Raw genomic sequence first — 26,173 nt, 5'->3', positions numbered from 1 at the left:
GCTCCGGTTTCTTCCCACATTCTTTAAACAATAAATGAAAATCATTTAAAAGATAGTCAACTTATACTAATTTTTTTTGTAAAGAAATGAGTTTTAACATGATAATGTCATTAATTATTCAAAAATTATTTGATTCTGTGGTCAGTTATAGTTGTCTAATGTGTGTAAACTTGTCAACGTAGGAATAGTGGTTACTTAAACTTACATATACATACATTTTATAATAGACTATGAGCCAATAATGAAGCCTTTTTGAATCTGACTTTCACAAAGAAACATAGTTTGCCCATAAGTGCAAAGGACTAAGACATTTAATGAAATAAATAGATAAAAGAAATGGAAATTACACACAGCCTTGAAATTTAATGGGACCAGAGCCTGCATGTAATGATGCACCTCTATCCTGTAGAGGGAGCTGTGGCCCACATGTTCTGTCACATACAGGTCTCCACAGAAGCCGAGCAGCTTGGGCGTGTGCTCCTTCTCCTGCAGCACCACCATCAGAAGGAATTCATTGATCTGGAGAAGAGCCCAGATAGACTTGGCCTCTGCTAGAGACACTTTGCCATCCTGATTGATACAAGCCAGAGTGATGACCCTGTCCACCAAGGTGTTCAAAGATGGCTGCTCACCAAGCTTAGCCTGCAAGTAAATGTAAATGTGGTATAAATAAAAAAAATATTGATATAAAAATATTTGATTTAAACAGTCTACATGTTTGTCATAGACATATAACATTTCTGTATCCAAGACATATCAAACACACTGATACACAAACTATTTCCTAGTTTGTGTGCTTGTTACACTCAATGAAAGAGTATTCGATTAGATCAGGTTCTGCTCTGTATGGCAGTAGTTGTTCCATATAATACACTATGATGAGAGATTGTAATTGCTGAGAAAAAAAAAAACAACCTTTTGGAAACTGTGCAGGATCTCTTTAAATTCATCCATAGAGGCTCCACGAGTGGGTTTGTCAAATAAGCTCATCTCCTCTTGCAGTACAGTCTGGAGCTCCGTCAGTCTTGACTGGATCCTCAATAGCACACTTGATCACAACGGGTCTCTCCTTCCACAGTCCACTGTACACCTGCAAATATAACAATGTGAGAATAGTCAGATGTCTAATGCTTGTATGTGTGTGATTCACTGAAGGTCTGAGCTTCAGGACTTTATTTTTAAATACAGGCATTAATTTACTACAGGCCACAGGTCTGTTTTTAACAGTTGTACGTGTTGTGTTAGACAAAATAAACACTGCTTAAAACTGCCATTTCCGGATGGATGACAAATTTCGTTGTGGAAAGCCTGACAGTCATGTCTCCTAAACGTAGCTAAAGCATTTTTCCTGCATTCCTATAATTGTTGTTGTGTAACTGTCTGAAAGACAGGTTTCATTGTTCATTTTCTACATTTCATATGTGTCATATAAAGTCATGATAATCTGAGTTCATAAAGTAATTAAAAATGATTAAAAATTATATAAATAGGATATTAAAAGGTGATAAAAAAAGTTTGTTTAAAATTATAGAAATTTAAAATAATTTTTGGTTGTAAATTAGATGCCTTTCATGTAAAGTTTTGTGTCACATGATCAGAATTTGGCTAGGTGTATGACTGTGGCATTGTGGGTCAGCGCAGTGGATTACAACATGATGGTGTCAGAGGAAGAATATACAGCTCCAAATTGACATTTTTTCTGCACGTGGTTCAAGAGGCGCACCCGCGTTTTCACGGTGTCTTCTGATGTTAATGTTGGAAGATGTCTGTAAGAAGCATGGCCATTATTGCTGAACCCGTGTAGCTACAGTGAAAACGTAACGCCAACAAGGCCAAGTAAAGAGCGGCGCATGTGGGATAAGGAGCCATATATCATCAGGACTGATTTGGGACGGAGCATCGCTGGCAACTCACCTCAGATTGTAAAGTCAACAGAAGTGACAGGTCTGTGTCATCGTGTATCTGTCAAGGAACTTCCATCATTGACACTGGCCACTGTCATCAGAGTCCTTGAGTCCGATGTCAAAGATACAAATCCTGGGGAAAAGGGCATATCACAGGATGACATACAGTTCATGCAATTACTGAACAAAAGATGACAACGGAATATGGATGGTCACCTGGAAATGCCTCTCCCCGTTAAGACATGCCCACAACTACCAGAAAATAAGCGGCTAGCTCTTGTGCGATTGAAGCTAAATTAAGGAGTTTATAAAACATAAAACGTTTCTATGGATTCAAAAGAATCACCAGAAATAGTGGAGATGCCGGAGATTACATCCGAAACTTTTCGCCCATTTGTTGTATCCTGTCTGGATTGATGACACAGTTACAGCGGGCATTATTAAAAGCCTTTACAGTGGAGAAGGTATCTATCTATCTATCTATCTATCTATCTATCTATCTATCTATCTATCTATCTATCTTATGATTACTGCAAAAATGTCTTTATGATTACATTAACAGTTTACTTACTAAGAAATTTTATTAAGCTTGTTGAATTTGTGTAATTAAATTGAGGCTGAGATGGGAAAGTACCAACATTAATGTCGTTTATAATAGATTAGATAATAATGGATAGAATATAGTGCATTTATATTACAACAATGTAATAATATATGAAGGAAAAAATGTCAAGGCCTATATATTCACGGATATTTTAGATTAGGATCTCTCTGCTTCCAGTTATTAAGAATGAGCTAACTACTGTTAGGACCAAATATGAAATTGTATGAAACTTGTGTATTCAGAGAATTAGGACTGTGGAGATTATTTAACTCTTTAATTGTATTTGTTTATTTTGTAGTGTTTTTTCATAATCTTCTACAAAGCAAAGCATTGTTTTTGTAGAAAAAATAGCATAAACAACCGCTAGATATCGCTCAAATTACTCAAATTATAAACCAACAGTATTGAACACAACAGCGACGTCATGCGGCCTTCAGGCGCGCCATGCTGCATTCAAATGCTGTCGGAAATAGGGCATATTTTAAGGTTGTGTTCCAAACCTCTCCTATGCCGCGCCATTCCTCCTCTCTCACACTGCAACAACGTCTCTGACAGAAAACGGGGGGAAAAGTGCGTCCATACAAAGATAATTTGCAGGTGTAGCTCGGTAGTAAACAATTAAAATAGTAAGTTTATTTGTGGGTATGTTATGCTAAAAAAACGACCCAGCACTAGGACCCCTCAGCCGTGTGTCAGCTGACGAGGCAGCCACTTAAATGCGACGCGACTCTGTATGGCCCGCAGCTTTTTCAGCTTGTTGCAAAAACGGATGTTCCTTCTGTAACAGGCCCATGTCTGAAAACCCAGACAGACGGTCACATTTCAAGAGAAAGTCGGCAACACTCGAGTCCGTCGGTCCAAACAGGTAAAGGCGTTTTCTTCGTCTTAAAAATTAGTTAATGCGTCCAGCTAATGTGACGTTAACGTTTTTTTTTTTTTTTTTTTCGCTTCGTAGGAGTACGCAATAGAGTGTCCGTTGATGACAAATCCTCTGTGTTAGCTAATGTTATTCCTTTATCCGCAACAGCAGCAGAGCAAGATGGAGTGTGAGTGGAAGCCAGACGAGCAAGGACTTCAACAAATTTTACAGCTGCTCAAGGAGTCTCAGTCGCCAGATACGTCCACACAGAGATCCGTCCAGCAAGTATCCTTTCCTAAACCAGATATCGGTGTCCAACGTATGTTTTGATACGTGTTCGTGCTTAATACTGTCAGACTCAACAGGCTAGCGATAGCTAATACTAGCCGGTTGGTTACCGTTATAAGCAGGTACGCAGGTGCTGGACCGGTTGGTGCTTTTTTGTTTTCTAATAAGCTCAGTGAGCTACTAGCAAAGCGGGCCGTGCCGTGCCGTGCTGAGTGTCCGGGCATTTGTAACACTGTAGGTCGGTGTGTTATGTCGGGTTAATATAACGGATAATTACGCTCAAGTAAACGTTGCATGTAGGTTTGATCCATCCGTCAGTCGCCTCCCTGTATGCCCTCACCTCGCATTATTGTCTAGCAGAAAATATGAAGTCAACAGCTAATTCCTGCAACACCCCTGTATATCATCCACAACCTGATCTGCAAATAACACTGGGCAAAGTGTTTGGTTTCATTTATAATCTGGATTATTAGATGAAATGTGCGATGTTTAAATAATATCATGTATTTTGTCTTACTGGTGTAATGATAATTGTATTAATGAGGACAAAAAATGTAACCCCATATATCCAATGAGTGACTGCCTATTTGCATTATAATCATCTTAAACTGTAAACATAATTAGTTGCTAAAAGAAATGCCATGATGTAACACAAGTATCTATGTAAATATGTATGATAAACGCATCAGCATGTGAAATTTACAGTTCTCTTGTGACAGGACAATAAAAACCAGACAAAGGATCTGTACTACGAAAAGAACAGATTGCAGATGAAATCTGAATCTGTCAAAACTAACGTAATTAGAATTAAACCATCACATTTGCTTTGTCTAACTTTACAGAGGGCTGTCAGGATTTGAACCACACTCAAATCCTTAAAATCAAACATGTTTGACTTACAGCTATGATGACCCCCAAACCAGATTACTTGGCAGGCATTAGACCGAGAGTCGAGACATGAAATGAAATGAAATACAGTTGGGCAGGCAAATAGGGGAATAAAAAAGCTGGCTGAAAAATATGTGGTTTTGTAGTTATAGCTGTATAACATGGAAATTACATTATAAATCTGTCATGTAGTTTGTGTCAGATGCAAATGTGCCACGGCATTTCCTACAAGTCGCCACATACTTTTGCATTAGAGACCAATTATTACTTGCTGCTCCATGCTGCTGGCCCTTATGTTTTTTTATGTGGTTGCATGTTGATCCTAAATGATTTGCTTATGTAACACTTCATATGCACTGCATCATTAACTCAGACGAGCCACTGTTACAGCCCTAAATATGCCATCTGGCTGGGTAGATTCAGTATTTGGTCATGTCAAATGACATATTTATGACCCCCTATAAACATAAACCCAGTCCCTTCACACAAATGCCATTATCCTGTTACATTACACCAGCACTAGGCCAGATAAACACCTGCTCTTGCTACATTTCTTCAGCTGAAAAAGAACATCAGTTTTTGGCATTATTACCAGGCTACAGATTGCAGTGGTAATGTGCCCGCAACCGTTTAACATGCTGTCTGTACAGTGAGCACCTTGTCTTCCTCAACCACTTTCCCCAGAGACTTGAGCAGCTGAACCAGTATCCAGACTTTAACAACTATTTAATATTTGTTTTGACCAAGTTAAAATCAGAAGGTAAGCTCTCTGTCTGTCTGTGTGAGTTTGTTGTATCTGCACTGTGTTTCCTAGATCATCTGATGGTACTCGGTGGTGTGAACGTTAGACATGTCATTTTTATGTAACCGCTCAGTGACAGGTCTGTCTAACCATGACTCGGCTGACCTGATGGCATCTTTGCCACAGATGATGTGGCACTCAGAATATGGGTCACTCTAATTTTAAACCTAATTCCTGGCACCACTCAACTCTTGGCTTGACAGTCTGCAGAGTAGATGACCCAAATGTTAAGCAGTGTTAAGACATTTTAGGATACTGTTCGACTATTTCTCATAGTTCAGATGCAACAAGCAGCAAATATTCAGAAGCAAGAGGATGAGTAATTCTGAAAGTGTAGCCATCATTTCATACAAATAGAACTTGCTCCTGTCCGTCATTTGCAAACTAGTATCTTTGTGTTTAGCACTTTGCACGTTTCACACAATGGAAACAGGTTATAGTTGTTCTGCTGCTTTGTGTGAATCTTGTTGGGTTTAATGATAAGGAATGTAAAGGCAGTAAAATCCTGTGAACAGTTAATGACTTGAGTCACCAACATTTGCAACACTTAAACCTGACTCCACCAGTGTAATTGTGCTCAGATAAAGTGTTAAAGAGTTAACATTCTGTTGTCTTTTCTCCACCCTCCAAGACGAACCGACGCGGTCCCTGAGTGGGCTGATACTGAAGAACAATGTGAAAGCCCACTATCAGAACTTCCCTAATGGTGTGTCGGATTTCATCAAGAGCGAGTGCCTCCAAAACATTGGAGACTCTTCTCCCCTTATCCGTGCCACTGTGGGTAAGTTGCATCCTTTGGGTCCAATGAATGTGAAGTCTTTCTTTAAGATGCTGGAGGAAGAGATCGCTCATCATAAGATTGCGAGCTGCCACAGCTTGCTTGTTTATAACTTATAAAGAAAAATATCCACACTAGTTCTGTGCTTAACTTGTTATTATTTTTCCTGTGCAGTTCCCTGGTGGTGTATATTTGCTTAAACATACTGTTACATTGAACCTACAGCTAAATACAAGAGCTTCACATGTTATTTGGGGAAAAATGTCAAAACTGGTCAGTGTTTTTAGTAGATGACAGTCAAAGCAGGTTAAAGGAAAGTGAGGATGCCAATAAAAGTTACAGTTCATAATTTCAAGATAATGTAAAATAAATATATTTAATTTCTACATTAACTATTTAGTTTTACTTATGATGCTAACTGATGAATTGTAAATAAGTGTGTTGTGTCAAAATAATCTGATTTGAGAATGCATGACACTGCAGTGTCTGTGTATTCTTTGTACTTTTGTCACACCAGTGTAACTCACAGTAAATCCTTCCTGTAACAGGTATCCTCATCACCACAATCGCCTCCAAAGGAGAGCTACAAAACTGGCCGGAGCTTCTGCCTAAACTCTGCCAGCTGCTGGACTCTGAGGACTACAACACATGTGAGGTGAGGATGAACACAGGTTGGATCTTGTGATTGTGGGATCTGATGTTTCTGCTCATCCGTCAGAGCCTACAGTGAGTGGCAGTATTTTTATTTTATTTTTTATGTTAACCATCTTGTATAGACAGTATTGGTTGTCTATGTTATACAAGACATTGATATTGATCATTTACACTGTAGTGTAATGTGTTTATGTGCAAATCAAATCAACATGTTTGTAATATTAGGATACTTCCTTAAACATTAGACCCAAAAATGAAATACAGTGGGACTGTTCAAACCAGTATCTATATGGCAGTATCTTTTAGTGATTACACTGTAATTTCTTTATTACTGGGACTTGTTGATACTTGGGTTTTTTAAATATTACAGTAGCTCTTTTAAATTCCTCATCTCGACTCACTGTGCACAGTCAGCTCATAAGAAATTGGAAAAATAGGTGTCAGCTCTTTTTCACAGCTGTTTGTGCGAGTGTGAGTGTGTGTTTGTGTGTGTGTGTGTGTGTGTGTGTGTGTGAGGGAAAAAGAGGCAGAGATTACATACACACATTTGTGATCATATGTTATGTCAAACTTCTGCTATAAGTAAACCTGTTCAGGCAGACAGTGCTGCATGTCTGTTGATTTGTTTATTTATTTACTGTGGGGAAGGGAGGAGAGCTGGGTCAGCTATAAAGCAGCATCTGGATAGCATCCTGCTGGCCAGATGAACTAAAGGCAGTCTCACAGCTGGAGCTCCAGCCACAACTACAGATTATTCAACACGGAATTATTTATTCTCTTTTTATCCTTTTTACCAGCAAACCATATGACCCCATTTTCTGACTTGGCACACGTCACCCAGAAACCCAGAAAAGCTTTTTTTTTTTTTTTTTTTTTTATGTGCGCATTAGCTAAAACAATCTAGTGTTGTTCTGTTTTTCTCTATACTCCCTCATTATCCAGTTCTTTGTATTTCCATGAATATCTTTACTTTCCCTGATTGCCTTACAGTATAACATCATCAGTCCTTGAGGGCATCCAGTAGAATACTTAATGTCATTAGTTCTTGATGATATCAGCTCTTCTACAGTTACTCCTTTGAAATGCTCCATTGCAGTGACCACTAAAATTATAATTCAGTAGCCTGCAGAGGATGTTGGATCAGTTGATCTGTGTAATGGTGCCGCACCCACACTTAGACTCACATAAACGCCCGGGTAGTTAATATGGTGCCAGATGCATGTGCCTGTGACATCAGCCACTACAGAGAAGGCAGATACCTTTATATAGGAGAGGATGTACAAATGAAGTAGCATGTTAAACTGTAATGCTCAGCTGTGTTGAAGGGCATTTGAAATGTGTTCTCGCAGGATTACCCATCACTGCATAGAGCGGGAATATGATCATCTGAAATTTAAAGAAGTGGTGTGACAGGAAAAAAATGGCCTCTCTTTGTAGCACCACAGCCCGCCTCTCTTATAAAGCTCATTCAGAAGCTGAGATTTAGGTCAGCTATTTACTGCGGAGGATCCTGAAGTGTATGTGTGTGTGTGTGTGTGTGTGTGTGTGTGTGTGTGTGTGTGTGTGTGTGTGTGTGTGTGTGTGTGTGTGTGTGTGTGTGTGTGTGTGTGTGTGTGTGTGTGTGTGTGTGTGTGTGTGTGTGTGCGCAAGGCTTAACACTGGACAGTGACCAAACGTAGCAACTCCTCATAAGACTCAGTATGTTTTTGAAAAGCAGCTTGGAGGCTGGAAAGCTTCTTAGCGTCTGATGTTGAAGATGGTTAACTTGGTGCTGGATGAAAAAAAAGTATCTACTAATCTTGTGCATAAAGGTGGAAAAATGTCTTTAAAATGCTTTATTATTGTTGGCTATTCATTATGAAGTTTAAAATTTGTGGCATGTTTATGTTGAGTGTCATTGAGATAGAAGAGTAAAGGTCACCAGTGTTGTGACTAGTCTTTTCTTTTCAAGACAAATTTTCCCACTAATGCCAATGGCAATAATGATACTTCACAATTTAATTTCAACTATTACACTTGGATTTGAGTTGTAGGGGCAATAGACAGTTTCATCCCGGCTCTGTGGATATGTGTGAACATGTGCTATTTTCCATAATAACCCACATGCTAACCCTTACATTATCAAACCCAATACAGAGTAGTTCATTCACTTAATTTTTTCAAACCTTTCCTTCTGTTTGGTCTCACATGATGACTTCAATTAAAATGCATGTCCTGTTAGCCATAACTGTATGTCCTTTGTTGGTGAAAATAGCCCCCTCTGTACGGCTTCCTGAAGTAACTAGTTGTAGTTGATTATTCTTGTTTTAACATATTTTATTCAGAAAAGCTAAAGTGAATGTCTGTCTCAACTGAATGAATGTTGCTAACTCTACAGCAGACGTTGCTCATGTACCACACACAGCTAATACCTGCATCTTGCCAAACAAATTTTTGAAGGTGTTGACTATTGCCGTTGAGACATAATATTGCCGTACATAATCCACACCATTACTGCCAGCTGGACATTGATATCTATTTTGGGGATATTTTTAGTGGCTGCCCGTGTACGGTTTTGGAGCCATGTGCATTTTGTAATCTAAGCAATGAGAAAAGTGTTGCGATGCGTTGGCCTCAGGCCTTTTGACCCGCCTAAATGTCCTCTGTGTTATGCATTTATAGTTTATCTATATGTATGTAAGATGATCCTCCTGATGATCCTGAATTACCCTCCCCATATGAGTGCAGAGCAGTCTCACACTGAGCCATAATGTCTGCTGATGTTGGGTGGTAAAAGACGGTTGGATACATGGTGTAATGGTGGTGTGTAGCTGTGAGCTTTGAGCAATGTGTTATCTGAAGTTGAGGTATTTCATTGGCTTATTTTTTATCAGTATATACAACAAAATATTCAGTGCCTTGGTGACATGATGCAGCTGTACCATACACCCATGAAAACCAGTAACTGGTTCTAATGTTGTGGCTCGTCTCATCTTGTTTGTGGTCAAAGATCAGCAGTTGTAGGAAGAACCCTGTGCCACCACACTGTACCCCTCTCTGCATACACTATAAAAAGACACGAGCAGGTGTGTTGGATGCCAAGTGCAGTGTTGGTGGGTGGCTTTATATAGGTTTTGCCCGAGAGCAGTTTTACTGTTTTGATTAATGGCATTTGGAAAGTGGTTGCGATGGTGTTGTGAGGGTCAAGTTTGATGCTACTCCAAAGGGTAAATGATCATGTATGAAAATGCTTTGCCACCTCAGTGCTCATGTGAACAGTAATGAAATTCAAGCTTCCAAAGCAGGAGTCTTAAGGGGCTGTTTAGTTGACTAAATTCATACCTCTCTTTGCCCTGGCTCGCTGTCATCTGCATGACTTACATTCTCCCGTTTAATGACCGTCCGTAGCAGGACTTTAAGGGAGGATTACACTTCAGACGCTTCGGCGTCACTGGAATGTCTGAAGGCCACTCCCATTTCTTTGCCCTTCTCTGTTGACACTCACTCACACAAACACCTATATTACATTTTGACGTCAGTGGGAGCGGTGCTGTGTCCTGCTCCTCACGTTTGCACATGGGCTCAGTTAGAATGGAGCTGCTTTAAGTAATTTACAGTGTCTCCAGAACCCAAATCTGATGCTGAATTGCTGAGTTGTCATTATTCATTCATTAATTTGACAAAATTAAGCAACTTTTATAGCACTCTGTTTGGTATGAAACGACTGGATTTAGTCTTGTATTATTTGGAAGATTTAAAGCTGCTACCATATATATGATTAATTATCAATTAATCATATTATTATTTTTCCTGACAAATCATTTTGTATCTAAAATATCAGATGTTGATTTGTTTTGTCCAACCACCAATCCAAATTATTCAGTGTACAACGGTATAAAACAGAGAAAATTTTAGCAGCTAAAACATGTTATTTTTCAGTTTTGCTTGAAAAATTACTCAATCATTTCAAAAATAGTTGCGTCAGTTGAGTAATGGATTTAAATTGTAGTTAAACTTCCACAAAACAATTGCTCATTCATCCTAATCTGGAATTATTGTGCCACTCAGCTTCATCAAATTTAAATCTGGTACTTCTTTATTTCAGAGCTTCAACACCAGCAAGTCTCAAATACATTTTTGTCATTCCAAACATGAGATGAAATCACCTGTGCTGGCTCTGGAACAGTTATTTTATTTTCTTGTTCATTTAAACTGGCTGTTCTCCTGCAAGTGAGCAATCTGAACTTCAGAGGGAAAATCATTTTAATCAAGTTAATTACGCTGTGTCTTCTCTGTCTTCTGTTTGTGACCTTGACACAGTATCAGCTTTAACCTTCCTCGTCTTATTTCATCCCTTACCCTCCTCCACATTTTTCTGAGACCATTCTGTATCTGTCATCTGAAAGCAATGCCGACATGGGAACAGTTTCCATGGAAACACATTTCAGACGGCGTCAGTGTCAGTTGCTGTGCTGTTTCTTGTATCTGCTCTTCACACTGCATTTTTGTGAGACACACTGGAGTCTGCAGCATATCGTGAGCATGCATACTAACCATCCGTCAAGCAGCTAGTATTAAGGAAGGTGTGTGTGTGTGTGTGTGTGTGTGTGTGTGTGTGTGTGTGTGTGTGTGTGTGTGTGTGTGTGTGTTGGTCTTTGGATAAGTCTGACTGTTTGAAGGTTATTAGAGCAGGAGAGGATGAGCAGGCTGAACACATTTTTTTATACAGTCGTTGTAACATTTTAAATGACCTATGCATATTTTATATAAATGCTTATATCACATTTGTTCACTACAGAGCAAATAAATATGAACATATATTTGAAATACTTTTAGAATTTATGGCAAAATATAACAGGATGTCGGCACAAAACAAAAAAGGTAAATGGAAATCTAAATTCAGTCAACCTCCACAGCATTGTGGGGACTTCATGTGAGATAAATTCCTTTCAGGAATCATTTACATCACTTATTCTAATTATTATTAAGTCTCCTTGCACTGATTGATGAGATGTAGTACTCAGTACTTACGCCAAGGTCTCCTACTGAACTGAAGCTGTAGTGGTGTTCCTCACGTGTCACTTTGGATATAATCGTCTGCCAAAGGAGTAAAAGTAATGTAATGTAGCCATAGCATCTTAATAGCTGGGGAATAACTGGTAGTTGTGGAATCGTGTCTTAGAATATGTCTGGACAGTGTAATTCTCATCACTTTCTTGGTTGTCTTTGCTCGTCCCTCAGGGAGCGTTTGGAGCCCTGCAGAAGATCTGTGAAGACTCTGCTGAGATCCTGGACAGTGACATGCTGGATCGTCCTCTTAACATCATGATCCCCAAGTTCTTACAGTTTTTCAAACACAGCAGTCCTAAGATTAGGTACAAAGTTCCTCCTTATACTTTCCATTTCTGTTAACTGTAACATTATCTGCTAATCATGCTTGTTGAACTTAACAGGGGAGGTCCGTTCTTTTTCATTGATTAAATTTATGGCTTTGATGATGCATGATTATCAGTTGATCACACAAAATGATCTGGCACCCAACTTAATAATTTAATAATTTAATCACACACATATGCTATATGTAGAAGACAGACTAAAGGTCTATGTAAATGTACAGTACAGTCAAAGTCTCAGTCTGTTTTAATGCAGCTTGTCTGTTGACTGTATAAAAGACTTACTCATATTTGGAGGTTAAATTAGTGGCAATGGGGCAAAGAAGAAAAACAGAGGCTGTATTCATAGCGTGCAACATGTGAGGTAAACACGCTGGTGTGACTCTTATGTGATGGTTATTGTGTTGCAGGTCTCATGCCATTGCCTGCGTCAATCAGTTCATCATCAGCAGGACCCAGGCTCTTATGCTGCACATCGACCCTTTCATTGAGGCAAGTCTGACTGTTATGCATTGCCATCTGTACACAATTATCATGTAGACAAACTGCTCCTCTTCCTGCTTCAGCAAATAATAGCTACTGCAGCGAGATTTTGTCTGAGGTTTACTTCTGAGCTTGTTACTTTATAAAGCCGCTCTGTGTCTGTTCCAGCCCTAATGTTAAATCATGGCAGCACATCGTGTAGCTTTTTTTTGAATCCCTTGTTAAAATTTAACTTCCCTCATGAAAAGGCTGAAGTCGTGATTTGGTTTACTGCTGATTTTATGAAGTCTTCAAATTTTGGCTATTTCGATCAGTTTTTATCATTCTTACTTCTTTTTAATTGCTTTTATTGCTGGATATATTTTTTATATTTAGAGGTGGGAAGAAGAGATAACAAAGAACAAAAGGCTTGTCTGACTAACTTCCATAAGAGATTTAAAAGAGTAAACGCCTTTAAAACAGCAAAATAAATCTATTTTTTGAAAAGCAGGAAGCACAATTAGATTATATTTCTTCATTGCATGAACCTGTGTTGAAATATTGTCATAAAATGTGTAACAAAACATCTAAAGTTTTGGTGCTTTTTATAGCAACATGTAAAAATGTTCCATTCTTAAAACGTCAAGCAGTAATAAAGTGGCAAATGTAGAATAGCGGAGCAGCTACAGAGATAAGATGTCTGCAGTAATGACAAATGGAAACTTGAATCTAGATTAAACCGGACAAACTGCCATAAAATATACAATGTACATTAAAAAGCCAGCAATAAATAAAACCTTGACACGAGATTGGTACCAGTGTATTTATATCACAAGAGAATACAATGGGACCTGTTACTGCATGGACTTGGTCCCACCCCATTCATGTTTGTTCAGGAGCTCGCACGATGTACAATTATTATTTTAAGTAGTGGTAGTAGTTGTTTCACACACACTCAAGACATTTGACCCTGGACTCTTTCTGTGCTCCTGTAGAACCTGTTTGCTCTGGCAACAGATGACGAACCAGAAGTGAGGAAGAATGTGTGCAGAGCTCTAGTCATGCTGCTGGAAGTTCGCCTGGACCGTCTCCTGCCACACATGCATAACATCATAGAGGTGAGTGAAGCTCGGGAGGAAATAAGAGCGAGGCCCAGTTAAACACTGGTGTAAAGGAGAAGAGTTAGATGTAGTTTAAGGATAAGTCACACTTTCTTATTTAATTTAGTATATTTTTACATTTTTCTTATTGTCAACAATTCTTATAAAAGACTAATGAAAATGAATTGATCCTATATACTCATGTTGTCTGTCTATGCAACGCCTGATTGCGTATTCCTCTGCACCATAGACCTTTAAACACTGTTCAAAAAACTACAATGCCCAGCTTTTGTAGTGAATTATTTAGCCTTTTAAAAATAAAATAAAATAATATATTTTTGACACATTTTTATGGCATTTATTGACAAAAACAATCAATCCTTTAATTATACAGTCCTGATGATGCCCTGTGGACAGGTGTGGTATTTGTGTTGCAGTTGGGCTGCAGATGTTGTTGCATTTGTACTTTTAGACTGAAATATTCCATTTTGTGTATAAAATTAACATAAAAGTGTAACATACTGTATCTAATGTTACATTTCTCTTAATGTCATCCAAGTACATGCTACAGAGGACTCAGGACCAAGATGAAAATGTTGCCTTGGAGGCCTGTGAGTTCTGGCTTACTCTGGCGGAGCAGCCGGTGTGTAAGGAAGTGCTGTGTGGACACCTCTCCCAGTAAGAATACACACACACACACACACACACACACACACACACACACACACACACACACACACACACACACACACACACACAATAAATAGACTGACACTCTAGTGCTAATATTGAGAGCTGTTGATTCATAACAACCTTGGCAGTAAGTTACTGAGGACCTTGTCATAGGTTGATATTCTTCTTCCTCACCTCGGGACAGCTGATTAACAACCCTGGCTGTTGACCTCAGCCGTAACATCTGTCACCACACTGTCACATGAAACTGTGCCCACAGCAGGAATCAGGTGTGAGTGATTTCTTGTGGGCCCTGACCTATCCTTGCCCTTTGTTCTCATAATTTTTCCTCCGGTTTCCGCTCCAGGCTCACTCCGGTTCTTGTCAACGGGATGAAGTATTCTGAGATTGACATTATCCTGCTCAAGGTCAGTTTGTGCAACCTGTTATTTGTACCTGTAGATAAGATGATGAATTGAACCATGACTCAGGATGTCACGCCATTCAATGAAGTGGTTTATGTGACTGTGTTGTGTACAAATACATGTGGGATTTATACATTTTACCACAAACATTTGTAGAAGTTGATGTGGTTACAAATGTGACTGCAATGGAAAATCTGACTTGATTCAGACTGAACTTTCATTCTGATGACGATAATTTCTTTCATACACAAATAATGGACTGTTGTTGTCCAAGCAAAACTAATGTGGTTGCATCATACACCTCTTTCATCCCGTACATTCGTCAACAGGGCGACATTGAGGAAGACGAGGCCATTCCCGACAACGAACAAGACATCAGACCACGCTTCCACCGATCGCGCACAGTTGCCCAGCAGCATGAGGGCGATGGGATCGAGGAAGAGGAAGATGAGGATGATGAACTGGATGATGATGATACTATCTCTGATTGGAACCTGCGTGAGTTCAGTGCCTGTGCACATGGAAACATCTAGATCTCTCTCCAACTTTTGTCTCCCTTTCTCTTTACTGAGAGCCAGGAAACGATAAGTGTATTGACTGCTTGTTTTGTGTTTGTGTGTACTGTACCTGTGATGTCTGTGTGTTTGTCTGCACACTTCTGTGTTTGTCTGTATGTCTCTCTTCTTTTTCTCCAAATGTTAGGTAAGTGCTCAGCAGCAGCGTTGGACGTGTTGGCCAACGTGTTCAGGGATGATCTGCTGCTGCACATTCTGCCCCTTCTCAAAGAGTTGCTCTTCCATCCAGAGTGGGTAGTTAAAGAGTCTGGCATCCTTGTGCTGGGGGCTATCGCTGAAGGTAAGAAGAGAAAGAGAAAGATGAAGGAAAAAGTGGGGACAAAGCATTGGGAGTAAGGTCCTCCTCAGAATTTGGAATCAGAGGAAATGGCTGCTATAGGTTGAAACGGTTTTTATCCCTGTCTACAGGCTGTATGCAGGGCATGATCCCATATCTGCCTGAGCTCATTCCCCATCTCATCCAGTGTTTGTCTGACAAGAAGGCCCTGGTGCGTTCAATCACCTGCTGGACACTGAGCCGCTACGCCCACTGGGTTGTCAGCCAGCCCCCAGATATTTACCTGAAGCCCCTAATGACGGAGCTGCTCAAACGTATTCTGGATAGCAACAAGCGTGTGCAGGAGGCCGCTTGCAGGTAAAGCCAAGTCATTTTACAGCACATTAGGAACTCTGCGCTTCATCTGGAGTTGGTGCACAATGTTTCCTTTTAATCTCTCCTGACCAGTGCCTTTGCCACTCTGGAGGAGGAGGCTTGCACAGAGCTGGTGCCCTACCTGGCGTTCATCCTGGACACACTGGTGTTCGCTTTCAGCAAGTACCAGCACAAAAATCTGCTAATTCTTTACGACGCCATAGGAACTCTGGCGGACTCAGTGGGACACCATCTGAACAAACCGGTATGCAGAGCCGAAATGTGGACTCTGTTTCACTTCACATTTCTAAAATTAGCACAGACTACTCCATCTTCCTCAATTTACTTTTGTAGTGTTGGTTGTGGTCATTGAATGGATGCATCAATGTATGTAATTATCCTCACTCATTATTTGCATACTGTGTCTGTGTCATGTATTAGGAGTACATCCAGATGTTGATGCCTCCACTAATCCAGAAATGGAACCAGTTGAAAGATGAAGACAAAGATCTCTTCCCTTTATTAGAAGTGAGTGTCTAATGTGCGGTTACTGCATGCGTCGGTGATGTTAGTCGAAGTTCTATGATGAAAACATCAGGTCACTGACTGTATATTCCCTCCCACCCTGCCTGCTTTCATCAGTGTCTGTCGTCAGTAGCCACAGCCCTGCAGAGTGGCTTCCTGCCCTACTGTGAGCCTGTGTACCAACGCTGTGTCAACCTAGTCCAGAAGACCCTCGCTCAGGCCATGGTGAGTGTAGGACTCTCAAATGTGCAAACATACACACACTCTCACCCTACATTTTATTTTTATATGTAGATGCAAAAGAGGAAAGTCTTTGACTCTACCTTCCACACAACCAGGTTAAACTTAATGCAACATTCATTAGAGCAGCTTTAACAATGGATCAAATAACTGTGATCAGGTCAGGTGGACACGAGCATGACTACAAATGAATGCTAATGCTGCTCTGTGTCTGCTGGATGTGTGTATTGGAAATTGTTTGCTTACGTGTTCATCATATCATCTTTGTAAGGTAAGAATAGGTTAATGTTTATTGTTTGTTGCACTGCCCCCAAGTGGAGAAAAATTGAATTAATGAATGCTCAATGTGCAGGTTAACTACATGTTTAATCGCCACAACTTTTAAAGGGAAAATTTAGTCTCAGGATAGAGAACCGACTCCATAACTTCACAACAACTTGATCATCCAGTAGTTAGTCATGTTAATTTAATGGTAACTCTTACCCTCTACTGTCATCCTTCACTCTTCCAGCTTCACCAGTCACAGCCAGACCAGTATGAGGCCCCTGACAAAGACTTCATGATCGTGGCTTTGGATCTTCTCAGTGGACTGGCTGAGGGTTTGGGAGGCACCATTGAGCAGCTGGTTGCTCGTAGCAACATCCTCACTCTCATGTACCAGTGCATGCAGGTGAAGAGCTGTCAAAGTCAGTGTTTCCCATACATTATTAATACATGATTAATTTGTTGCAGCCAGCCACAATTTCAACATTGACCGCCACACCGCTCAGCCTCGTTACCCCCCCCCCCCCCCCCCCGCTTGCTCGCTGTCTCACACAAACACATTGATAACAGACTCATATGTCATAGTCAGACTGGCCATCGGAAGCCCCAGGAAAAATCGGCAGCTGGTGGGCCATAAAAAAAATCCATAAACTTTTTACCGTCCCTGTCTGCATCTTTACTGGCCCTCTGTGTGTGTGTGTGTGTGTGTGTGTGTGTGTGTGTGTGTGTGTGTGTCATTGGGATGAGCAGAGCGTGCTGCTTCCATGTGACGGCACTGGGCTCACTGGCCAATCACTATTTGTAGTCAACCATTGGGTTGTTATTTTTTTGGCACAACATGAAGCAATTCAGCTGTATATATTCAGTTATTTATTTGTCACAAAGTACTTGGCAGTTAAAATATTTTCTGTGAAGCATCTTATATACAGTATAATGTTACATTCATTTAAGATAGTCCCCTCCACGCCCCGTCAGATACCACCACAAATAGAATCTAATTGTGTGGGAAACACTGCTAATCCATCGATCACATGTCACTTATCTGATAAAGTAAACTGATAAAGTCACTTGCATTGTTCACCTGTTGTTGTTCTTTCTCCAACTGTTCAGGACAAAATGCCTGAAGTTCGTCAGAGTTCGTTTGCTCTGCTGGGGGATCTGACCAAGGCTTGTTTCCAGCATGTCAAACCATGCATCGGTATGTTCTGTGCAGTTCACTCTCAGACAGTGTTTCGCAATAAGTTGTTAGTCTGTTGCTAAGTTGACTCACTTTCCCTCTTCCAGCTGATTTTATGCCCATACTGGGTACTAATTTAAACCCAGAGTTAATATCAGTGTGCAACAATGCAACATGGGCAATTGGAGAGATATCTATACAAATGGGTGAGTACCTCACTTTTAACACATTTTCAAAATATGCGATTTACACTATATATTCAACAGATTTCTTTCTGACATTTCTTATTCCTCCTACACCCTCAGGGTCTGAAATGCAGCCGTACATTGCCATGGTGCTGCACCAGCTGGTGGAGATCATTAACAGGCCCAACACCCCAAAGACTCTACTGGAGAATACAGGTACCACTCGGTGGCAGTGCTGAGCCAGCCAGCCAGGTGGCCACACACACACAGGGAGGTGCTCACACACTCAGGTCCATTCAGCCAGGATTCACCACACTAACTAGAGTGCCTGTCCTGCCCTTTAATCTCTGTCCAAAAACATTCCCAAGCCGTGAGCCTTACAGGTTTCGCTGGTTTCTCCAAAGTATGTAAAAAATTTCTTCCACTGATTTGCAGCCTGGCAGCACGGCTCGCAAATGGAGATAAAAGACAATGAAACACAGGGCTGGGCCCTGGTGTGAGATTCTTGACAATCTTGAATAAAGCGAACCATGTAAGTGCCCACTCTTGGAATTAATGTGGACTGACTGTCACCATCAGGTGAGGTAGAATATTATTGTAACAACAAAATGCAAAGCACAGGCAGTGTGTGAGATAGATAGGTGAGTTCACAGCCTCACATAGTTAACTGTTACCACAAGACACAGACATATTTACTGAACACTTAAACAATAACTACTCATGAATGATTGAGAATACACTTAAACTGACTAAATTTAGGGCACCTAACCTAGAGCATTCTTCAAAGAAAAAGGTTACACTCTGCTCTTGGGTTTACTAGTTGAATTGGAAATTATAACGTGATGAGTCAGAGAGCCTGTCGTCAAAAAGATGCATGCAAGGGTGAAGTGTAACCTCCCAAAATTAAAAGAAAAACTAGGGACTCTGTAGATGTGTTCCTGTTTGTTTGCTGTCAGTTTATTTGTTGCTTTTATTTACTGTTCTTTAAATGTGGATGCATATCTGCCAATAGATGTTAAATGTTGTTAAGAATGGCCAATGTTTGATGCAGGATACATGATAATCCAAACAACTGTGTGATGCCAGTCTAGTTTCATACAAACCTATTAATGTTTGCATCATACCTGTGAATGTTTTCACCAGTTGTTGCATGTTTTCAATGTAAAAATTGAAAACACGTGAACCAGAAAGATACAAATGAATGACCACAATCCGGATGTTTCGGTTGTGCGTAAATCTGATGTCTGTCTTAGAGATTTCTAAGACAACCAGTTTATCAGTGGAACTTGATTTAAAATAGACAGCCATGTAACGCCACAGTTAAAGGTGGGTATGGCAGTAAATTCTTGGAGAGTGCGCATCAGCACTTTTCATTTTGTCTCCGATCAGATGATCCTGCACTGAACTTTACTCTAATGAGCATACCATCTGCTTTCTGCATGTGTCATTGGACTGTTCATAAATGCCTGTTTGTTAATGAGAATGTTGCATAGTTTTGTGTCTCTTAAACTTAGGTCCTCCCTCCTCTCTGCCTCATAAGAACCTGCTGTGCTGGATACTAGTCTCCCTCCATGTAGTTGGCTTGGAGTAATCTGTCATTTCTTTTCAAAAGAACAAAAAAAAAAAAAAAACACACATTTATGTTTCTTATGGAAAATTAACATTTGTGAGTTTAAGGGAGAAATATCTGAAAAAACCCAAGTGAACTGCTCTTGTTTAGGCCAGTCACATACACATGCTGCACTTTAGCTAGCCTGTGTCTTAACATTGAGACCTATATTTTAAATCAAGCTAATGAATTTCAATCAGTCTCATAGTAGATTTGAGCAGCTGTTTGAGCCGTATGATTTCTGAAAGCAGATGCCATTGTTTGCCTTTTTTCTATGAATGTCCTGTCAAAGTTGTCAATGTGTTCTCCCTTAAACGTGTTGTATGTTTTTTTAGAGTGTCATATTTTACATTCCTCCCCATGATTGACGGGGCAGTAATAATCAACACTAGTGAAATCTTCTGTTTATTATCATACACAGATTCTGTTGATTTATGTCTCTGAGTTGTTTGTTTTTTCTTTATTTTTCTCCTCCCCTCCTCATTGCTCATGTCTTGGTTGGCGTTTGGTGGTGTGTAACCGTGATTGCGTTACCTTAGCAATAACAATTGGTCGTCTTGGTTACGTTTGTCCTCAAGAGGTGGCACCCATGCTACAGCAGTTTATAAGACCCTGGTGTGTATTATTCAATCTTTTATTTAATTCATCTTCTCTCTGCTTTCTTCCTATCTTCTCATCTGTCTCCTGTTGCTCCCTTTCTTCTCCCCTGTTGCTCTCCTCCTCTCCTCACTTCTCACTTTCCTTCTCAGATGAAGTCTTTTCAGTTGTTTTTTTCTTTTTTGTTTTTTTTTTCTTATCAGTTTGTAATCATTGCCAACCATGTGACTAACCCTGTCCTCTTTTAGGTCCTACTTGTGATTTGTTTTTTGCCTCAGTAGCACCTTCATGTATTATACATTAATTTGTTTAATTTCTAGTTTTTTGTCATTGTTAACTGTCGCTAACAACCTAAAAGATGCATGGGATCAGATTTTGTCACATGCCTGCTGGTTCAACAACAGAGAAAGGATGCAGTCTTTGCTGCAAAAGAGCATTCCTCAATCCCTTTCTCATTTAGTAGTCACCCAGCTGCATGTGCCTGTCCCAAAATGACCCCAATGACCTTCTCTAGTCAATCTGTCAAAAAAAGTAATGTTATTGTCAAGGTGCTATAAGATGAGGTTTTGCTGAACACACTGCTCAGACAAAGTGAAGTTAAAAGAGCTCAGAGTAGTTGTGTTTTAAAGTAAAAGAAAAATGTTTGATTTGTTTTATTTTAATCTGTTTTGTGTGCATGCTTGACTTGTTATCTCAGGTCATGATAGACACTATTATCTCCTCACATGGATGTATACATAGAGTATGATCTGTATATACTGATTAGGAAGACAAGTATTGATCATGATAAGATAACACATTAACATTACATTTTTAAGATGTAAATATGGTATATTTGTTAATTTCTCGCCCATATAATGTTAGTTTATTGATTCATATATAGGTGTTAGTGTTAGTCATTCATAGTGACAGTTGTTAGCAGATTTATTCACGTTTCTAAAGTTGTTACCTGAGGACTCGTGATGTGTCTCCTGTTAAATTCGGCTGTCCCTGTTGTCAGGTGCACCTCTCTACGAAATATAAGAGACAATGAGGAGAAAGACTCTGCGTTCAGAGGAATTTGCACTATGATCAGTGTAAATCCGGGAGGTGTAGTGCAGGTGAGATGCAGCAGTAAGATGGTCATTATGTTGTTGATGGGTCTGGAAGTTGAAATGTTGCCTCACCTCTCTTCTCTGGAACAGGATTTTATATTCTTCTGTGACGCAGTGGCCTCCTGGGTAAATCCAAAGGATGATCTCAGAGACATGTTCTACAAGGTAAAAGCTGAATAAATAATTCAAATGACTGCTGAAAATGTTTTTTTTTTTTGTTTGTTTTTTTTAAATAAAATTGGGATACAAAGCACTTCATGGTTCGAGAAGAAGACTCACTAATGTCTTCATCCATTTGTTCAGTCTTTCACTTATCTGCCCCCCAGTGGAGGATTGGCAGCCTCTACAGTTGACACTCTTAATAACCCTGCCATGCACAAGATCTATTTTGAAATGCAGCGCTCCGTTATAACTCGGTATGAACTTCTCCCGGTGTTTGATTTCAGATCCTTCACGGGTTTAAGAACCAGGTGGGAGAGGACAACTGGAGGCGATTCTCAGATCAGTTCCCGATGCCACTGAAGGAACGGCTGGCAACCTTTTACGGGGTGTAACTGTTTCCACAGCAGGGTGCCTCTTCACTGGGGTCAGTTTTCCTCTGTGATATCATTTGCCGTCGTAGAAAATCAACTGAAAATTGTGCTTATTTCAATATTTAATTTAAAAGAAATGTCACTGTAGGATTGTGCTGCACTCTAATGATGCCTCTTTTTCTCTGCACAGGTCATTCACAATGGGAGACAAAATAGGGAACCTCTTTTACCCAGGGAACATGTTACCCTTTACTGGGGGGAAGGGTCTGCCTGCTCAGGGGAGGGAAGGGGTGCGGACCCCTCCCCGACCTGGTGGACGGGGTGGGAGGGAGGTGGGAGCTGCAGTGCTCAAAGCCCCTATGCACAGGCAAAGGGGGAAAGGGACTGGCAGTACAACCTTATCGTGGGAGGAAAATTCATGTTATCACATCTCAACCCAAAATAATGAAATTTATCACATTCTTCTTTTTTTTTCTCTCTTTTTTTTTTCTTTTACCCAAAACATTTTATTTTCTGTCACCAAACTACTGAAAAGAATTGTAAGCAAATATGGAGAAAACTTTGCAAAACTCTGAAGCATTTGCTCTTTCATTTTAGTTAGATGACGAATTTTCACATATTGAAAGGCTAGTGCAGAAAATGGTCTTCAGAGCCGATACACATTTATAATCATGTCAGTCAGGTAAATGACATGTGGTAGTTTAATGAAACAAAATTCTACCTGGCGAACTGAAGACTGTTCTCAATTGACCGAGTGAAGTCAAGAGATATTTTCTAGAGATAGTACACAGATAGCTCAAAGCTAAGGAATGAGCATCCTATGATAAGAATGCATCGTATTGGATCCATCTCTGGAGAAAATAATTTTATAATGCTGCGTATCATGAAGAGTAAGTTATCACCTATATAGTTATCAGATAATTTCAGTGTTCCTATTCTTTAACAGGGCAAATGCTGTTAATTACGTCACTGGAGAGCACAAGATTTTCTTTTTAAGAGCAGCTTTTCTGGGAATAGGTAGCATGCTTGTATCATTGTGAAAAGCTGTAGAATATTAGTGATGTGTGTTGCATTTGACAGCTGTCATTGCCCTGTAATAAGGTTCTTCTTTAACCTTGTAATTTATCAATTTACAGTACTTTTGTTTGTTTGTTTGTTTTTTTTTTTCCTCTACCAGAGAATTACGGCAATCAGCTGTAATGTAGCATGACTGGGTTTACACACCAACTTTAGGCAATGTGTAAAATCTTGGCTGTGATGTAATGTTGGAGTGAATCTCTCAGTTTGGTCTTGTGGTGTGAATGTGACATGGACATTCATCAGCAGGCATATCAAAGCTTTAGATAATAACAATCCTCTACATTGTCTGAGCCTCGTGAAAGAAAAATGACTGAGAAGCATGCAGGTTAACACCCTGTGAGTCGGCCATTATGTCTTGTTTCTTGGACTTAAACCACAATGACACAAATCCTGTCTTTAGTGATTTTTAGTGACTTTGGCTGTCAGAACCATGCAGTCCTTCAAAATCAATGTTGAATATGTTCATTTCTCAATGTACTGAAGTTTTTGTTATTGGTTGTTTGGCTTCTTGTGCTAAAAGCATGATCTTGAGGATGACTGTGTTCTAATGTTTTGGGTGGTTGTGTTTTGTGGGGTACTTGGATGCTTTCATCTCTTGCATGTTGGTGGCCCCTCACACCCCAACATATAGTGGGAAGGAGTTTATGGGAGGGAGGGGAGCTTCAATTAAAGGTTTTAAAAGTACATAGTAACCACTTAGGTATTGCAACACTGGGACAGTTAGAACTTAATTACTAAATCTTGCTGGAGTGTTCTCCCTAACCTTTCGCCCCATAGCTGGATGTATAGTTTTTAAATACTGTGAAACTACAATGTTATTGTCTTGTTTTTGCGACGTTATATTTTATAAAGCGTGTAAGTGTTTAAGTTACAAATAGGCTGAATGTATTCCATGATGGGTTGGAGAGATAGGAGGATATTTTTTTTTGTTATTATTGTTTTATTTTAATTTTTTTTTAATGCCCAGCCAGTCATTTTTCCTCTGCTGGCCAGAGTAATAACTGCAGTATTTTAACTTTTTTGCGGTGCACATGACATGCACTTAAATATTAAATTGCAAGTGCTTGAAATTAAAGATGTAGCCAAAACCTTCAGAATATGACTCTAGTGTAAAGACAGATTATTAATAAAGTATTGCTGCTAAAAAATGCATTTACTTAATGCAATAAGTAACTTGATGCAATTGGGTTATTAGACTGTAAAAGTAGTTTAGTGTCAGAAAACTTTGAGCAATGTGAAATATATAAGTGGTCTCTTAGATTTAATATTAATGGGGTAAATGTAGGATTATAATGCATCATGGAATACAGAGGCAATTACTTGTATGTGCCACATCATTTTGTGTTTTGAAGTGATTTTTGTCTGTCACATTCCAGCTGTTTGGCATGCAAAAAAACAGAGTAAGCACGGCTTGGTGTGTGTACACAGTCCTGTTATTCTTTCATTGAAAGAGTGTAGGTCTATAAAACACACAAAACAATCCCCCACCATTGCTGTGCTGTATTTCTGACTCGACTGCTGCTATACATTGTAGTTGTGTTTCACTACTTGAATATGTGTTTTCTATGTGTTAACCTCAGGTTGTCTGTGTTCAGTGTTATTTGTTTTTATTGTTTTCCCCGATGTGTACGCCTTTATCCATCTCCTTTCAACAACTAAAGATTAGTAAAACTCTAGCCCTTCATATTAGAAATGGGTAACCATGGGTGTTAATTGACATTAATGTTATATGTGTGCAACACAGCTAGCTGTCAAATGTGATTACAACTGCAACGCTGGGGGGAAAGAATAATTTGGAAATGGTAACTTGCACATACTTTATGTACCTTTCGTCAGAAGTGATTGTTATCAGACTACGATAAATATTTAGTGTAATGTGTACACAATGCCTTGAGAGCAAGTACTTTGAGGTTTTGTTGGTGTTTTTGCAATAGATATACAGTATACTGTATCTAAAGAAACAGGTAACACCTGATTTAAAAGCAAAGAAATAGGTTGACAACTTGTGGACTTAATGTTATAAACATGATGTTTGCAAATATGAGTTTGACTTTCTATGAAGCTTTATTGAAAATTTGTATTTTATAAAGCACCCACCAATATTGAGGAATGTCTAGTCAAAGAACTCCTGTATTCTCATTTAGCCTTCAAACTTGATTAGACTATATGCCTTCATCATTTTTGCTATTAAAAGCAGAAACATCATTTTGATAGACATGGTTTGAGTTTTTTTTTTTTTTAATAAGCTGCTGAATTAAAAAAAAAAAAGTAATACTTTTGGGGCCACCAAATATTTTGGATCATGCAAAGAATCTATATTGTACTGTAGTAATTTTGTAATATTTGTAAGATGATATAGTGAGTGTGACTGGTTACCATTGCTTGAATCTGTACATTGTTCCAATAAATTGTTTACATTAGTATGTGGTTTTTATCATGTTTTTTTTTTCTGCAGCTGCTCATTATTAACATGCAAGGAAACTCGTTAGAGGAGGAATGTAACTGCTGCCTCGGTGGTCTGTCCTATCTTTTATCAGTGAGGCTCAGGACTCTGAGCAGAGTTTATCAGTTTCCAAACTTAGATTTAAGTGTTGCGTTTGTGGGTCCTCTGTATGATTATGATCAAATGTTGAATATGTGTTAAAATGCTTGTAGCAAGTAGCAACATGATGATTAACCCAACCTAGAAAAACTGACCAAACACGACGAACTGTGTTGATCATATTAAAGGATTACACCCAGACAGAAGTACTGATATCTCTCCAAAGATGGACCCATTAAGTGTGCAGTAACTTTAATAGAGTCTTAGCAAATATGACAGTGTAGCAGCACACAATGCTGCATGCGAAGGGGCG

At 39.4% G+C, this 26,173-nt stretch overlaps 1 protein-coding gene and 1 long non-coding RNA gene across 4 annotated transcripts; one reads left to right on the top strand and one right to left on the bottom strand.

Annotated features, from left to right (window-relative positions):
* Nucleotides 1-506: 506 nt before the first annotated feature.
* On the bottom strand, nucleotides 507-2,491 carry LOC130186332 (uncharacterized). The gene is made up of 3 exons (XR_008830279.1): nucleotides 1,915-2,491; nucleotides 916-1,090; nucleotides 507-642 (listed from the first exon to the last, which is right to left on the bottom strand). It is a non-coding gene; the product is annotated as an uncharacterized LOC130186332 (long non-coding RNA).
* A 726-nt stretch (nucleotides 2,492-3,217) lies between these two features.
* tnpo1 (transportin 1) lies at nucleotides 3,218-25,738 on the top strand. 3 transcript variants are annotated; one of them, XM_056403380.1, is made up of 25 exons: nucleotides 3,219-3,373; nucleotides 3,536-3,652; nucleotides 5,228-5,303; nucleotides 5,977-6,126; nucleotides 6,672-6,778; nucleotides 11,998-12,131; nucleotides 12,560-12,641; nucleotides 13,607-13,729; nucleotides 14,271-14,389; nucleotides 14,751-14,811; nucleotides 15,138-15,306; nucleotides 15,511-15,663; nucleotides 15,792-16,017; nucleotides 16,108-16,279; nucleotides 16,456-16,542; nucleotides 16,657-16,764; nucleotides 17,291-17,449; nucleotides 18,154-18,241; nucleotides 18,328-18,426; nucleotides 18,526-18,621; nucleotides 20,554-20,629; nucleotides 21,612-21,711; nucleotides 21,796-21,870; nucleotides 22,152-22,291; nucleotides 22,429-25,738. In XM_056403380.1, exons 2-24 carry the CDS (start codon nucleotides 3,548-3,550, stop codon nucleotides 22,257-22,259), a joined length of 2,673 nt encoding a protein of 890 aa, XP_056259355.1. In that variant the 5' UTR covers nucleotides 3,219-3,373; nucleotides 3,536-3,547; the 3' UTR covers nucleotides 22,260-22,291; nucleotides 22,429-25,738. The 3 variants fall into 3 exon arrangements, 2 of the variants coding, with proteins under 2 accessions (XP_056259355.1, XP_056259356.1); XM_056403381.1 differs by having other exon boundaries at nucleotides 3,230-3,373; nucleotides 3,539-3,652; XR_008830278.1 differs by lacking the exons at nucleotides 20,554-20,629; nucleotides 22,152-22,291; nucleotides 22,429-25,738 and having other exon boundaries at nucleotides 3,218-3,373.
* Nucleotides 25,739-26,173: the final 435 nt, after the last annotated feature.

This window comes from Seriola aureovittata, chromosome 18, assembly GCF_021018895.1.
Source record: "Seriola aureovittata isolate HTS-2021-v1 ecotype China chromosome 18, ASM2101889v1, whole genome shotgun sequence".
Taxonomy (NCBI): domain Eukaryota; kingdom Metazoa; phylum Chordata; class Actinopteri; order Carangiformes; family Carangidae; genus Seriola; species Seriola aureovittata.
The sequence above is the reverse complement of the archived record's forward strand: the minus strand, read 5'-3'. Positions and strand labels throughout refer to the sequence as shown.